Source organism: Lithobates pipiens, unplaced genomic scaffold (assembly GCF_037356315.1).
Source record: "Lithobates pipiens isolate NorthernLeopardFrog02 unplaced genomic scaffold, aLitPip1_a1.2 Scaffold_3, whole genome shotgun sequence".
Lineage (NCBI taxonomy): Eukaryota > Metazoa > Chordata > Amphibia > Anura > Ranidae > Lithobates > Lithobates pipiens.
The window spans coordinates 207,335,506-207,353,065 of NW_027507790.1; the positions used below are offsets into that span (position 1 = coordinate 207,335,506).

Below are 17,560 nucleotides of genomic sequence, written 5' to 3' on the forward strand. Positions count from 1 at the left end.
TTAGATCCCCCCAGAAGATTATCCCCCAGTGTATAGATTGCATTCATATTTTTGCCACCCAAATGCATTATTTTTAATTTTTCTACATTAAACCTCATTTGCCATGTAGTTGCCCACGCCATTAATTTGTTCAGATCTTTTTGAAAGGTTTCCACATCCTACGGAGAAGTTATTGCCCTGCTTAGCTTAGTATTGTCTGCAAATACAGAGATTGAACTGTTTACACCATCCTCCAGGTCATTTATGAACTAATTAAACAGGCATCTTCAATGCTGAGAAAGGGACTGGGGAATCTGTGTCCTTAGTCCCTCTCTCTGTCTCAAAGGGGAGATGTCAGGGGTCTGCTTAGACTCCGGATATCTCACCAAAGCCCACCAACAGGGCTGATAAAAAAATAAATAAAATGCAAAGAATATAAAAAAATGACATTGTAAAATAAATAAAAAATAAAAATTGTCAAAAATAAATAAAAAAAAAAAAAAACTACCGACACCACTCCCCCCTGTCCCAACCCCCTCCCCTCCCAAAAAAAATGAAATGTAAAAAAAATTAAAAACACGTTAAATTGTAAAAAAAAAAAGAAATACATACAAATTAAGAACTACCACCTAACTCCCCCCCCCCCCCCCCCAGCACTGTGAAAAAATATAAAAAAAATTATTTTAAGACCTCCCTGAAATGAGTTTGTGCAGTTTGGGATATCTGAAATTGCAACTACCACTGTTTTATTCTCCAGGGTCTCTGCTTTCAGCAAATCTATATTGTTGGGGAGTTAAAGTATTTTCTACAAAAAAAAAAAAAAAGATTTTAGGTGTGCAAAACAATAGTAAAATTGTCAATGTAGACAAGGGGTTAAATCAGCTGCTGAAAAGCTTTAAATATCAATATAATAAATAAATATGGCTGCCCCATGTATAGGTATAGAATAACACACGGATGACCTCAGTGACATGGAGCTCTTCTCCTGTCTATAGCTGCACATTCTCTATCTATGGACAAGGGATTGCGGGCAGCAAGGAGTTAAACATTAGACAGAGCAAACCACGTGTTCTGTCACGTGACGGGGAAGATTACTTTCCCACAGTAGGGGGTGGAGCCCGTGCTTTGGGCGTGATTGTTGGTAATATTCTGGGCGGGGCCCGCACATTAGTGTGGTATTGCTGGATGGGACGGGTTGACGGAGCGGGGTACGCCCAGGTGGGCGTGTCGGGCTGGCTCTCAGGGAGGGAGGGAGGTGGGAGGAGAAGGAAGAGCAGAGAGGGGACAGTTCCAGCAGTAACTTGCTGTCTGATTATTATTGAAGGATCGCCAGTGGAGGAAGCCCCGGGAGCACGGCTCAGCCCTACACTGCATGAGTCCATGGATTATATGGTAGGTGCCCTGTCACCCCCACCCTGTATAATGGCTGCAGAGGAGGAGGACCCATTCACTCACTCAGTATGGAGGAGTCCTTCCAATGCAGCCCAGGTCACAGGTGTATGTATGTATGTATATGTGTACTCCAGTCTGTATGGCCTGACCTGTCATTACATCACTGTCCTAGCCATTGATCCTCGTCCTCAGGCTTCACAGCCACGTATGACCTGGGGATCCCTCCCAGTGATGTGCTTCCAAGGAGTCCCTCCGATGTTAGGGCTCCCAGTGGGTCCCCCTCAGTGATGGGGTTCCCTCCTATTGATGTGATTTCCCAGGGGCACTCCTGGGGGGTCCCTCAAGGTGCTGTCATTTTCTCAGGAGGTCCCTTCCTGTAATGGGGGTCCCTCCCATTGATTGGGCACTAAGGTGTTCCCTTCCTGTGATTGGGCTCCCTCAAGTTGATGTGTTTTTTCAGGGCGCCCTTCCTGTTCAAGTGGTTTCTTGGGGGGGGGGGGGTTTCTCCCTGTACTGGGGCTCCCGGGGGAAACCTGCCCATTGATGGGGCATCCAGGCGTTCCCTTCCTTTGATGGGGCTCTCTCAAGTTGATGTGGTTTCTCAGGGGGTCCCTTCCTGTAATGGGGCTCCTAGGGGGTCCTTCCATTAATTGGGCACCCAGGTGTTCCCTTCCTGTGATGGGGCTACCTCAAGTTGATGTGGTTTCTCAGGGGGTCCCTCCCGTTGATGAGGTACCCAGATGTTCCCTTCCTTTGATAGGGCTACCTCAAGTTGATGTGGCTTCTCAGTGGGTACCTTCCTGTAATGGGTCTCTTAGGGGGTTCTTCCATTAATTGGGCACCCAGGTGTTCCTTTCCTGTGATGGGGCTTCCTCAAGTTGATGTGGTTTCTCAGGTGGTTCCTTCCTGTAATGGGGCTCCTAGGAGGTCCCTCCCATTAATGGGGCACCAGGTGTTCCCTTCCTGTGATGGGGCTTCCTCAAGTTGATGTGGTTTCTCAGGTAGTCCATCCCTGTACTGGGGCTCCAGGGGGTCCTACCTGTGATGGGACTCCCAGGGCTCCTCTGTGCAGCTCCATGCCTTATTTACGCATTCCTGACATTCTTTGGGTCATACATAGTATGGATCCCCCAATGTATGGCTGTCATACATTGGGGGATTTATTTAGTAAATGGTATAACCATACCCCCCACCCCATATGTTTTTATGTAGTATTGGATGGAGTATGGAAGCAGTAGAACCTCTGCCAGATGCTTATCACTGTCTATCCCTGCTTATGCGATTCTCCCTTTCTGTGTCCTGGTGTTCACTGTCCCCAAAGCAGGAAGTGATGGGAAATCTACAACTTGTCACCAGAACAAGAGGTAAGGGGAAATCATCCAGTGGGGATACCTGTTACCATGGCAATATCTAAAGCCTCATTCGCATGGCCATACATCACCCCATTCAGCATATCCCTTTAGTGGGTATGGCCGGGTGTCTTGCCTCTTCATGTGACACGGAATGTTGAGTTGACAGACAATGCCGCCTGCCAAGCTTGGGCCATCCAAGTCAGTGGGGCCGCAACTGCATGCCAAACACTGAGCAACATTAGTCCCAGGGGAAAAAACCCAGTAATTTCAGAGGTGGCAGAAGTGGCTTAACCGCACTCTCCACAGCGGATCACTGCAGACAATGGGCAAGTGTGAATATGAGCTCCCCACACGTTACGTCCCAACCTGACTGTAGGTCCACCAACAATTATGTAGTACAAGGGCATGCCTGGTTCAATGTAAAGTGATTGTTAGAGTTGGTAGGTCCTCATATTACATAGTTTTGGTAAATCTAAGGTTGATTGTATGTTTAGATTGTAACGTACGGTGAGCATTTGGACAGGAGGCCTGTACAGATCAATGATGGGCAGTGTTGCCCATGTGACCTCCCATGGAGCCATTACCATTGATGTTGGTTACAGTACTGTGTGCTGCATATCACAAAATAAACCAATCACTGTTTGGCATCTTAGCTGGCTAATTATCTCACTTATGGAAAACTGAGCGCTGTTTTTGTTTCTGTGGTCCCATGGGTAGGAATCGTGTCCCCTCAAAATCGAATATGGCTGAAACACTTAAGTCACATTCTCGATGACTTTCAACAGCTTTCTTGTCCTGGTCAGTTCACCCCAGAATTGCACAGGAAGGTGGTGCGTGTTCCCATGCGTTCCCCTGCAATTTTATTTTTATTTTTTTATTTATCCCCCCCCCCCTTTTTTATATTACTTTTTATAATGACCTATTACAAATTCCACACATTCATAAGCCTTTAATATAGAATAAATCAAAACTATAATTATACGCTACCATCCGGATACCCAACAATCTAATTCCGAGTACAGGATACACGTTTACAGTTGCTGCCACCACCATGTTTCACGGTGGGGATGGTGTGTTCAGGGAGATGTGCAGTGTTTTCCACCACACATAGCATTTTGCTTTTAGGCTAAAAACTGCAATTTTGGTCTCATGTGACCAGAGTACCTACATGTATTCTACATGTTTGCTGTGTCCTCCACATAGTTTCTCGCAAAATGCAAATGGGACTTCTTATGGGTTTCTTTCAACAATGGCTTTCTTGCCACTCTTCCATAAAGGCCAGATTTGTGGAATCCACAACTAATGCCGCATACACACGATTGGAATTCTCGTCGGAAAAAGCTCTGATGGTTTTCCCGATGGAATTCGGCTCAAGCTGTCTTGCCTACACACGGTCACTTCAAATTCCGATTTGTTTATAACGCGGTGACGTACAAGTACAATGGGACTAGAAAAAAGAAGGTTAATAGCCAGTAGCTTCTGTCTCTGGCGTGTCGGAATTGCATACACACGATCGGAATTTCCGTCGGAAAAATTTAGAACATGCTCTCAAATTTTTGGCTGGTGGAAATTCGGACAGCTAAATTCCGATGAAGCATACACACGGTCGCATTTTCCGATGAAAAGATCTCATCGGTCTTTTTCTGGCCGGAAATCCGGTCGTGTGTATGCGGCATAATAGTTGACCTGAGCTGTGGATTTCTGCAGCTCCTCCAGTGTTACCATGGAGCTCTTGGCGGCTTCTCTGATTAATGCTCTCCTTGCCTTGCCTGGCCTGTCTGTTTAGGTGGACGGCCATGTCTTGGTAGGTTTGCAGTTGTGCCATACTCTTTCCATTTTCGGATGATGGATTGAACAGTGCCCCTTGAGATGTTCAAAGCTTGGGATATATATATATATATATATATATATATATATATATATATATATGTCCTTTTTTTTTTTTTTTTTTTTTTTTTTAAACTTCTCCAACTTTATCTCTGACCTGTCTGACATGTTCCTTGGCCTTCATAATGCTGTTTGGTCACTAGGGTTCTCTAACAAACCTCTGAGGGCTTTACAGGACAGCTGTATTTGTACTGAGATTAAATTATACACAGGTGAACTCTATTTACTAATTAGGTGACTTCTTAAGGCATTTGGTTCCACTAGATTAGTTAGGGATATCTGAGTAAAGGGGGCTAAATACAAATACTTTTCATTTATTTATAAAAAAAAAAAAATTGAAACCCATTTATTGTTTTCCTTCCACTTCACAATTATGTGATACACTAACGCAAAGTGGCACATAAAAGTCCCAATAAAATACATTTTACATTTTTGGTTGTAACATGACAAAATGTGGAAAATGTCAAGGGGTATGAATACTTTTTCAAGGCGCTGTGTGTGTGTGTGTGTCTTTTACAAGGATGATACACAGAGCCCTGCAGTGTGTTTTGAATGCGGTGCAGGAAACTCGCATGGAACCTCCTTTCTTTTACTTTCTCGTAAGCTTGAAAGAGCTATGATCCAGCTGGATAAAAGGGCCTGTACTATAAATCAACATTTTATAAATGTACATGTGGCCTGCAGGAAAGTTATGACTGCTGGCCACTATCCCACAGGGTGTATTTTATGATTTCTTAACCTCTTAGCGTGGGCGCCTCCCAGCACTTCAAGAGCTTTGACACCGGAAAGGCGGGGCACGTCTTAAGCGCATGTGACCGCCGTGGTTATCTGTCACGTGATCTGAAAAGCTTTCAGTTAGGTGACTAATTGTGCCGGGAGCGTGCAGTGCACACGCTCCCAGGACAGGTGTATTGGCAGAAAATATGCAGCCCCTCCGGTGCTAAGGACCAGGTGCAGAGAGGCCGCATATTTATTATTTTACCGTACAGTTGGCGGCAAGGGGTTAAAGTGGAACTTTACCTTTTGAAGTTTGGTAATAATTTAATGTTCTTTAGCTAAACATACATTCCACGATAATAAATATGCTACCAAAATGAGTGTGGTGTAAATTGCTTCCAGCATTTCTCCCTTTTTTTTGTTCTTGCCGAAGACCACCATTTTGTTGAAGCCCAGAGCTGTCACTCCCTTATTGGAGACTCTCCCCTCTCTCCTTGGTCTCAAAAACCATATGTCACTTTTTTAATTTAAAATGTCTCCATCCTCATTATTGATGGAGAAATTATCGAGAGCCCATTGGTTCCCACTCCTTTCAATCACAGCCAGTGAGCCAATGAGGGGTCAGGGCCGAGTCGTGGCTCTATGGGTCTTAAGGACACATAGAGCGAACACGCAGCGTTGCCCCCAGGGCAAGCAACTTTGGGCGCAATGCTTGAGAGCGGAGGAGCCAGAAGTTCCGGCGGGGAACCCGAAAAGAAGAGCAAAACCATTGTATAACATAACATGTTTGTTATTTAAAAAAAACAAAAAATAAAGCTTTAATACAACTTTAACCAATCAGCCTCAGAAGATTTTTCTGCTTAATGAGCAGGCATTTTTTTTTTGCGATACAGCACTGCATCACTTTAACTGACAATTGTGCGGTCGTGCGATGCTTTACCCCAACCTCCTGTGGTTTTTATTTTTTGGTCTATAAACAAAAAAAAGCAACCATTTTAAATAAAAACAATATTTTTAACTTTTTGCTAGAATAAATATTCGAAATAAAAAAACAAAAACAAATTTCTTCCTCAGTTTAGGTGTGTGTGTGTGTGTGTGTGTGTGTGTGTGTGTGTATGTATATGTATATATATATTTCTTTTTTTTTTTTTCAATATTGTTGCCCTCAATTTTTGTTTGAGTACAACGTCGCATGACCGTACAATTGTCAGTTGAAGGGATGCAGTTCTGTAATGCAAAAAATGGCCTCGTCCTTAAGTGGTTAAATTGTCATTGTATAATAAAACCCAAGGGAGAATGGTACTGTATATAAAGACGATTCTATAAAAATACTTAAGATACAATAAATGTGCGACCTTTGGTAGAATGTCTGTGGTTGACACTTTCATGGTATGTACACTACTCAAAAAAATAAAAGGAACGTGTTTTTTTTTTAATACAGAGTATATCAACTATATTAAACTCCTGGGATATTGATCAGTTAAAGCGGGGGTTCCACCCTAAAGTGGAACTTCTGCTCATCGGAACCCTCCCCCCCCCCCCCCCTCCGGTGTCACAGTTGGCACATTTTCAGGGGGGAGGGGGGTGCACCCACTTCCAGGCATAGACTCCCACGGGAAATCCCTCTTTAACCACTTCAGCCCCGGACCAATTTTCAGCCTAAGGACCAGAGGTCTTTTTACAATTTCGCACTGCTTTAACTGGTAATTGCGCGGTCATGCAATGTTATACCCAAACGAAATTTGCGTCCTTTTCTTCCCACAAATAGAGCTTTCTTTTGATGGTATTTGATTGCCTCTGCGATTTTTTTTTTCTTTTTTGGGATATAAATGGAAAAAGACCGAAAATTTTGAGAAAAAAATATATTTCTACTTTTTGTTATAAGAAAAATCGAATAAACTCAATTTTAGTCATACATTTAGGGCAAAATTTATTCAGCCACATGTCTTTAGTAAAAAAAAATGTCAATAAGGGTATATTTATTGGTTTGCGCAAAAGTTATAGCGTCTACAAACTAGAGTACGTTTTCTGGAATTTACACAGCTTTTAATTTACGACTGCCTATCTCATTTCTTGAGGTGCTAAAATGGCAGGACAGTACAACACCCCCCCCAAATGACCCCATTTTGGAAAGTAGACACCCCAAGGAAATTGCTGAGGGGCATGTTGAGCCCATTGAACATTTTTTTTATTTTATTTTTTTGTCCCAAGTGATTGAATAATGACACACAAAAAAAAAAAAAAGTTTACAAAACGTTGTCACTATATATTGCTCACACATGCCATAGTTATATGTGGAATTGCACCCCAAAATATATTTTACTTTTTGGGAGTCTAGCTGCGTACGAGACCCCAAAAACCAATCACTGCCTTCAGGGTTTCTAAGGGTGCAAATTTTTGATTTCACTCCTCACTACCTATCACAGTTTCGAAGGCCATAAAATGCCAAAATAGCACAAAACCCCCCCAAATGACCCAATTTTGGAAAGTAGACACCCAAAGCTATTTACTGAGAGGCATGTTGAGTCCATGAAATATTTTATATTTTGCCACAAGTTGCAGGAATATTAAATTTTTTTTTTTTTTTTTTGCACAAAGTTGTCACTAAATGATATATTGCTCACACATGCTATGGGCATAAGTCAAATTACACCCCAAAATAAATTCTGCTGCTTCTCCTGAGTACGGGGATACCACATGTGGGGGACTTTTTGGGTGCCTAGCCACGTACGGGACCCTGAAAACCAAGCCCTGCCTTCCGGATTTAAATATAAAACGCTACCAAAAAACAACTGTTAGCGATCGCAGGGATCATGCCTGACTCTGCGATTGCTGCAGTTATGTGTTTAGTGTTTTGTAAGTGACAGTGATCGATCGATACTGCACTTGGGTGGGCTGGGCAGAGGGGCAAAACGCAGGTGCTAGCAGGTATCTGGGCTGATCCTGCTAACAATAGGGTTCCAAAAAAACGCAAACTGTTGGGGACGCTATCTGATCAGATATTGATCTGTTCAGATTCTATACCACTACGGGAGGTGTATGCTTTGCGCATGGGTGTTAGCGGTACTGGCACTAACCTAGCGCTGCCTGGGGCGACGCAGACCCTGACCCTAAAACCTAATTGATATCACCCGCCGGGTGATCAGGGGGTTAAACCTTTATTGGGTAATAAATGGTGGGTGCCCTGATGCTATAAAAAGCAAACTAACTAACCAGAGTCACCCGTAACACTTATACGGTGATCAGTGGTGAAAGGGTTAACTAGGGGCAATCAGGGGGTTCAAATTGTTATTAGGTAGTATATGAGGGTCCCTGGCGCTGTATAAAAACCTCACGGGGAACCTAAATAACTAACTGGCTAACCAGTGACACTTATACGGTGATCGCTGGTGAAAGGGTTAACTAGGGGCAATTGGGGGGTTAAAACCATTATTGGGTAGTATATGGGGGTACCTAGCGCTATAAAAACCTAAAAAAATAACTAGCTACTTAGAGGCACCAGTGACACTAATGCAGCGATCAGAAAAATGATCGCTTAGTGACACTGGCAAAAGGGGGTGAAAGGGTTAACTGTAGGGGCAATCAGGGGGTTAAACCTTTATTGGGGGGGGGGGTAGGGGGCTACACTGGACCTAACACTAAATGCCCTGACACTTTTTACTGTCTCACAACTGACACTGAATGCAGTGATCAGTAAATAAATGATCACTGCAATCAGTGACACTGTGACTGGGAGGGGGAGGGGAGGGGAGGGGGGGCAGGGGGCGATCAGTGGGGGGTTTGTGTGCCTGTGTGTGCCTACATGTTAGTGTAGTGTTTGGTGCACTTACTTTCAGTGTTCTCCTCGTAGTCCGGTCAATAAGACCGCCCCTGAGGAGAATGACATCACTTCCTCCCTGCCTGTGTTTACTATACACAGCCGGAGGAAGCTTCTCATTCGCCAGGAGCGATCGAGAGGGGATGGCCAGAAACCAACGGCCGTCCCCTCATCCCGGATCACTCCTGAAGCGAAACGGACCGCCGCATCCAGCGGGAGGGGGGGTCCGATCGGACCCCCCCACCCGCTGGAAGGCAAGCACGTACATGTACGTGCTTGTGCCTGTACATGCCATTCTGATGACGTACATTGGCATGCGGCGGTCCTTAAGTGGTTAAGTAGCAGAGGGGGCTGTTAATCAGTTTCAGCTGTTTTAGTGTTAATTTCATTAAGAGGTGCACTTGATGGGCAACAATGAGAGGACTCCAAAACAGGAATGGTTTTAAAGGCCACTGACCGCCCTCTTTTTTTTATTTTTTTATGACAGTTTTTCACTAGATTAGCATTTGGCTAGGGTCAGTATCACTACTGATAGCCAGGGTGGATTTGATTTAAATCACTAGTAAAAAAGCTTAATTTAAGTCCTAATTTTTAAAGGGCAAATGTCCTCTCTGTCCCGCGGCGGCTCCTCCTCTGACCTGCTGTTGACTCACCGACCATCCCATTCGCTTTAATGGGACGGCTGGAGATGTGGCTGTAACACGGCAGCAGGTGAGTGGATGCCCGCTAACAGGCGCTGCCATGATGGATCTGAAATGACAGGTACTTTTTAAATGTAAGGACCTATTGTTGCTGGTAGTTGGAATCTTAACCACTTGCTTACTGGCCACTTAAACCCCCTTCCTGCCCAGACCAATTTTTAGCTTTCGGTGCTCTCACAATTTGAATTTTGTCCTTTTTTTTCCCACAAATATAGCTTTCTTTTGGTGGTATTTGATCACCTCTGGGGTTTTTATTTTTTGCGCTATAAATGAAAAAAGACCGAAAATTTTGAAAAAAAACGCATATTTCTTTGTTTCTGTGACAGAATTATGCAAATTATTAATTTTTCTTCATAAATTTTGGCCACAATTTATACTGCTACATATCTTTCGTAAAAATAACCCAAATTAGTGGATATTATTTGGTCTTTGTGAAAGTTAGAGAGTCTACAAGCTGTGGTGCGAATCGCACAAAATTGATCACATCTGATGTACTGGTGGCCTATCTCGCTTGTGAACCCAACAAGTCAGGAAAGTACAAATACCCCCCAAATGACCCCTTTTTGGAAAGTAGACATTCCAAGGTATTTAGTAAGAGGCATGGTGAGCTTTTTGATGTTGTCATTTTTTTCCCACAATTCTTTGCAAAATTTAATATTTTTCATTTTTTTTTTTTTTTCTCCACAAAATTGGCATTGTAATAGGTTATTTCTCTCACATGGCATGTGTATACCACAAATGACACCCACCAAAAAATTCTGCTACTCCTCCTGAGTATTACAATACCACATCTGTGGGACTTTTTCACAGCCTGGCCACATAGAGAGGCCCAACATGCAGGGAGCGCCATCATGTGTTCTAGGAACATAAATTACACATCTAACTTGTTGACTATTTATTACACTTTTGAAGCACCAGGACAATGACACGTGACACTGATGACAGATGGCACTGATACGTGGCAATGATGACACTTATACGTGGCACTGATGACACGTGGCACTGATGACAGATGGCACTAATATGTGGCACTGATGACAGATGGCACTAATACGTGGCACTAATACGTGCCACCGATGACAGATGGCACTAATACATGGCACCGATGACGCGTGACACTGATGACAGATGGCACTGATAAGTGGCATTGATGACACGTGACACTGACAACAGATGACAGATGGCACTGGGGGCAGGTAGAACTGGGGTGGATGGCACTGCTGGGGGTGGATGGCACTGCTGGGGGAGGATGGCACTGCTGGGGGAGGATGGATGGCACTGCTGGGGGAGGATGGCACTTTTTTTTTTTTTTTACTTTTACAAAGGAAAGCAGAACGGCTGCCGCTGCAGCCGTTCATCTCTCCCCTCTCACACGCTGTCTGTGTGAGGGAGAGCGGCGCTGAGAGATGATCTTATATGTTTACATATGAGATCATCTCCCATTGGACACGCCGATCGCACTGTAAACGGCCGCTGTGATTGGCCGTTTACAGCGATCTGTGTTTGCCTGTCCCCGGGGGACACGGCGAACACAGAACTTCCACGATGCGCGCCCGCGGCGGCGCGCATTGCGGAAGTAAACATTAGGACGTCCAGGGACGGCCTCCTGGACGAACGCGCCTGCCCTACGGCCGTCGTTCGGCTATAGGGCGGGCGCGAGGTGGTTAATATTTGCAAACAAAATGAAGGTTTCCTATTTAGAATAAGCTGTCGGGTTAGTAAATCTTCCCAAGCTAGGTCTTTTACGGCCTGCTGCCATTTTTTTTCTCCTCAAGGGAGGAGTAAAGTAGCTGCGTGCAGAAAGATCACAAGGCTTTTAAGCTGTTTAGAAGGTTTCACTTTCATTTTTATTGCTTGCCCTTCCTCCTCACACTTAGAGCCTGGTACAGATGTGTTTCTCTTAAAACAATAATACAGTTTGTAGTGTACATATTCCTGAACTTTGTTTAATCTCATGGTTACAGTGAAATTGTGTGAATGCATCATTGCAGTGCATGTTATCTCCACTTGCAGAGCTTGGATTCGTTGAATTTACCAAACATTTAAATATTGCAGAATATACAGCCTTATGCTATATAACTAGGCTCAATTTCATGCTGAACAAACTAAATTATTAATGTATCTTCTTGTTTTTTACATTATTTTTTTATTTTTTTTTATTTCTGTTTCAATATGTTTTGAAAATTTGAATAAACAGGAATAAACAAGAGACTACAATCTGCTCCTTGTGCGCCCTCGCAGGGTCTACAAAGCATGAATATGAAACCAAAGGGCAAACCATCACATTATACTTATAATAAACACAAGAAAAGGAAGGAAAATTAGTAGGGGATGGTATTGAGACTGGCTCCAGTACCAAGCAACTCGTTCCCTTGTCGTTTCCAGAGGGCAAGCCCTTCTCCCGCTACCCCCTTCTACGGGGGGCAGCAGTATTTGTTAGCAATGGGGGAGATTACAAAGAAGAGTGAAGAGAGATAGGGAACAGAAGAAGGAAAGGTAGGGAGAGATGAGGGGGAAGAAAGGAGGGGGAAAGTTCGGGTGTGGACGCCTCGCCATATTTTTTTTTTTTTTATTTCAACTTTATTTTCGCTTTTTTCGATAAAAATATTATCCATGCAAAATACATTAAACAGTTCTTAAAAAAAAAAAATACATGTTCATACCCACCACATTTCCCGTTTCACTTAGAATTAATACATTTTCACTTTTGAAGCTGACAGAGCTTCTCACAGTGCCGGGAATTGGGCTCATCTGACAGCCCTGATCCCACGGCACACTGGTTTAGATAGCCAGGCGGGCTGTTCAAAACCGGACCGTGAGCCGGACTTTGGACATGCCTGGCTTAGCATAAAGATCTCGCTGTGTAACATCCTCTTCCACATTATACAAAAAAATTGGGCTAACTTTTTATATATTTTTTTTTTTTTTTTTTACTGTTTTTAAAAAAAAATTTAATTTTAAATTCTTTAAAGTGTATCTTTTTTCTCCCCAAAAAATTACATTTGAAAGACCGCTGCGCCAGTGTGACCTAAAATATTATTATTATTATTATTATTATTATTATACAGGATTTATATAGCGCCAACAGTTTACACAGCACTTTACAATATAAAAGGAGACAATACAGTTACAATACAATAAAATACAAGAGGATTAAGAGGACCCTGCTCAGAAGAGTTTACAATCTAATAGGGTGGGGCAACAACCACCATTTTTGTTCTTTAGGGTCTCTGCTAAAAATATGTGTGTTTTTTTTCTGTGTATATGTGTTTTGGGGGGGGGGGGGTGTTAAGTTTCCAGCAAAAAATGATTTTACCTTGATTGCAACAAGTGTCAGAAAAAGGAAGTGGTTAAACTTCCCTCATTTACAGACCCAAGTTCATTCCTTTGATCTAAGGCTGCATTCACACCTGAGCGTATAGTTTCAGGTGGAAAATAAGAAAAATGCCTAAAAAGAAACTCAAAGGCATAATGAGCTAGTATGCATAGCATACTAGCTCGTTATGACTAACTTGCCTGAGAACGAAGCCCCCGAAGCGGTCGTCCGTCTTCATGTCAGCTGCTGCCATGGATCCCGGAGTGACTTCCGGGTCTCGCTGCTCCGGCGCTGTGATTCGCCAGAGCAGCGATGATGTCACTCCCGTGCATGCGCACGGGAGCCGACACTCGTGGCGTATCGCTGCGATCTGCAGCCTGCCCAGTGCGCCTGCGGTTGCTGTCTTTTTGTAAATATCTCCTAAACCGTATAGGTTTAGGAGATATTTCTTAGACCTACAGGTAAGCCTTAATCTAGGCTTACCTGTAGGTCAAAGTGGTTTGTAAGGGTTTACAACCACTTTAAATGTGATTTTGCTTGTTGGGTGTTTTTGGAACTTTTGAGATGAGCGTTTTTTATGAGCTGAAAACAGTCAGCTGTGAATGGGCCCCAAAGAACAAAATGTTACAATGTTTATAGTTAGCTCAGCAGCTGAGGAATGTTTTGATACCTGGCAGATAGCCTGGTGTGTGTGGGGTTTTTTTGTGTTCGAAACATTTGGCATCCGGTAGCTCTAATATGGGTCCGGAAACCTCCAGGTTAAACAAAAAAAAAAAAAAAAAGGTGAATGCACATGGAAGTCCCAAAATTGACTTTCATTCCACTATTCTTTGATTCTGTAAGGGATCTGTTCAAATATCCTCTGCTGATTGAAGCAGACATGACCTATACTCTATTACCAAAAGTATTGGGACACCTGCCTTTCTACACTTGAACTTTAATGGCATCCCAGCCTTAGTCTGTAGGGTTCAACGTTGAGTTGGCCCACCCTTTGCAGCTTCAACTGGCTGTCCACAAGGTTTAGGAGTGTGTCTTTGGGAATGTTTTGACCATACTTCCAGAAGTACGTTTGTGAGGTCGGGCAGTGATGTTGGATGAGAAGGCCTGGCTCGCAGTCTGCGCTGTAATTCATCCCAAAGGTGTTCTATTGTGTTGAGGCCAGGATTCTGTGCAGAGCAGTCAAGTTCCTCCACCCCAAACTCTCTTATCCATGAAGTTTGCATGTAAAGGCAGACATCCGAATACTTTTGGTAATATAGTGTATGTGATGACCACTCAGATGGCACTATCCGCTTTTTATCCGATCAGTTTCCCTAAAGAGAACTGGTGGGATGATAAAAGAAATAATGCTTGAATCAATATATGTATGTGCCATACCCATGAGATCCCCCATGGAAGCTGGAAATCTTTGTAGTTGGCATCCTTAATACAGTGATCACTGCTAGCTTTCTGGTCCTTTGCCAAGCAATTGCCTTGCTATACTATGAACACAGGAGGTCCAGTCTGTACTCATTTTGGATTCTTCTATTCACCCTTGTACACACGGTCGGACATTCCGAGGGAAAATGTCCAATCGGCCCGTGTGTGGGCTCCATCTGACTTTTTCCGTCGGAATGTCCGACCAACAAAGTTTGAGAGCTGGATATAAAATTTTCCGACAACATGATCCGATCGGACTTTGTCCGATTTTTGTTTGTAGAGCATTCCGATCGGACAACGTGCCACGCATGCTCAGATCAAATTACGAGACCAAAGCTATTGGCTACTAGCCCGAACGTAGTCCCGTCATAACGAACGAATGTCATCACATTCCAAACGATCAGATTTTCCGACAACTATGTCCAACCGTGTGTATGCAACACCAGTTTCGGACAAAATTTGTCGGATCAGATGGATTTTGTTGTCGAAATGTCCGACCGTGTGTACAAGGGCTTCCAGTTCAGTAGACCCAACCTCTACTTCCATGGGGAGTTGCTGAATGATGTCTTTGGTTAGTCATTTGTGATTTTCTGATGTTGTCCATATTTATACAAACTGCCTCCTTGTTTATAAAATGTCTCACATGTGATCCATCTTCTTCCCTTTTTTATTTTATTTTAGTTTTAAATCAATTTTAAAAGGGATTGATGTATTCCAGCTGTTAAAGCAGAAAGAATTCTCCGCAGCACTGGAAAACATGACCGTAGTGACCAGGCAGATCTCGGAGAACGACGAGATGAAGGCCTGATGGGTCATTGTTGACAACTTCACCAGTTTTCTGGAGACCCTTTTCTCCACTTTTAGTAAATCCATCTATAGACTCCATACTGTTGTGAAGTGCGGCTGCATTTGGTCTTCTGTAAGCTCACAATGACAACCTGCTCACAAGCTGGTGGCTTTTATGCCAAACGTTTCAGCTTGTTTGGTTGCTAAGGGCTTTAAGTCATTTCTGCTGTTTTTCATTGTATTTGGGACTGCTTGGCCACAAGTCCTCAGGGAAAATGTAGACCTCTGTGCTTTTCTTGTGGCTGCGAGTTCCCTGAGAACTTCATTCTACACTATTGTTTCCAAAGACTCCGTCTAATAATAATTTTTACTTCCAAGAGAAACGAGGACAACACTACATACAGGGCAGCTGAATGGCACAACTGAGAATTAGAACGTTCCATATCTTTTGAAGTGATGTCTCTGAATGTTCATTTATGAAGGTGCCAGGCAGTACTTGGCACTATTTCAGTAAACACACTATATTCATATATTATTGAAATTTGTATCTGAATGGATTTTTTTTTTATTACTTCTCTTACTATATTATATTACTTCTATTACTAATCTTTGGCATGTTCTCACTCTTAAAGGGGTTGTAAACCTTCACATATACCCAGTAAGGTGAATAGCCCCCGATGATACAGAGATGAAATAGTTCCTCCTACATAGGTTTTACTTGTTTATCTTAAGCCTTCTTACCGCTACAGCCCTTCAAAAGGGCAGATAGCGTTAAAAGCTTTCGTCATCTGTCAGGGGCAGAGAAGCTGCAGTTACAGTGAGAGCTGATTGGAGGAAAGGAACACCCCCCCCCCCCCTTCACATAGAGGAATTGTGTTCTATAGAGACCAGCTCTGTTCTGAGCCGTCACCCTCCCCACACCAATTGTATGTCATGTGTCAGGAAAACTTGTCAGAAGTGACTCATGCTGATCACAGAGGAATGAAGCACCAGAGAGAAACCACACTTAGAGCTCTGGAGAGAGAGAAGTAAACACTACAGATATACACTATATTACCAAAAGTATTGGGACAACTGCCTTTACATGTATGTTAATGGCATTCCAATCTTTGTCCGCGGGGGTTCAATATTGAGTTGGCCCAAGCTTCAACTCTTTTGGGAAGGATGTCCACAAGGTGTGTGTGTGTGTGTGTGTGTGTGTGTGTGTGTCTATATGGATGTTTGACCATTATTCAAGAAGCGCATTTGTGAGTTTAGGCACTAATGTTGGAGAGAAGGCCCGACTTGCAACCTGCGATCTAATTCATCCCAAAGGTGTTCTATCGGGTTGAGGTCGGGATTCTGTGTAGGCCAGTCAAGTTACTCCATCCCAAACTCGCTCATCCATATCTTTATGGACTATGATTTGTGTGCCGGTCCAAATCATTTGGTGGGGGGGGGTTATGGTGTGGAGTTGTCTTTCAGAGGTTGGGCTTGGCCCCTTGGTTCCAGTGAAGGGAACTCCTAGGGCGTTGGCATACTAAGACATTTTGGACAAATTCATGCTCTCAACTTTGTGGAAATAGTTTGTGGTTGGCCTCCCTCCTGTTCCAACATGACCGCGCACCAAGCAAGGTCCATAAAGACATGGATGAGCGTGTTTTGGGGTAGAAGAACTTGACTGGCCTGACCTCAACCTGATCACCTTTGGGATGAATTTGAGTGGCGACTGCGAGCCAGGCCTTCTCATCCACAGCTGTAGAATTCCAGTGAAAACCCAACTACTCTTAGAACAGTTCTCTCCCCCTTCTTAATACCTATTCTGACTAACCTGTGTAATAAAGATCTGTAAATGTACTTATTTTAACCGCTTCCGGACCAGCCGCCGCAGTTTTACTGCGACAGGTTGGCTACCCTGCGTGTTACTTTACGTGATCTCGCGAGGTGCGGATAGCAGGTGTACAAGCGCCCCCTGCACAGTGGGGGTGCAGATACTTGTGGCCAATGGTCACGATGACCGCCGGCCACAAGCAATTGTGACCAGGAGACGCAGAACGGGAACGAGTTTGTGTAAACGCACACTTCTCTGTTATGTTCGGACAGGAGTGACTGATCATGTGTTCCTATTAGCTAGGGACCACGATCTGTCACTTCCTGTAGTTAGACCCTCCCCCTTCAGTTAGAATCACCTCCCAGGTTACACAATTAACACCTT

At 43.6% G+C, this 17,560-nt stretch overlaps 1 protein-coding gene across 2 annotated transcripts in view; it reads left to right on the forward strand.

The window, feature by feature from the left end:
• The first annotated feature begins 1,230 nt into the window (after window positions 1-1,230).
• ARL15 (ARF like GTPase 15) overlaps window positions 1,231-17,560 on the forward strand; it is a 476,807-nt gene continuing 460,477 nt past the window's right edge. For both annotated transcript variants that reach the window (XM_077462750.1, XM_077462751.1), the window contains exon 1: window positions 1,231-1,371. In XM_077462750.1, the coding sequence (XP_077318876.1) occupies window positions 1,360-1,371 (12 nt within the window). In that variant the 5' untranslated portion in view covers window positions 1,231-1,359. The remainder of the gene's footprint in view (window positions 1,372-17,560) is intronic.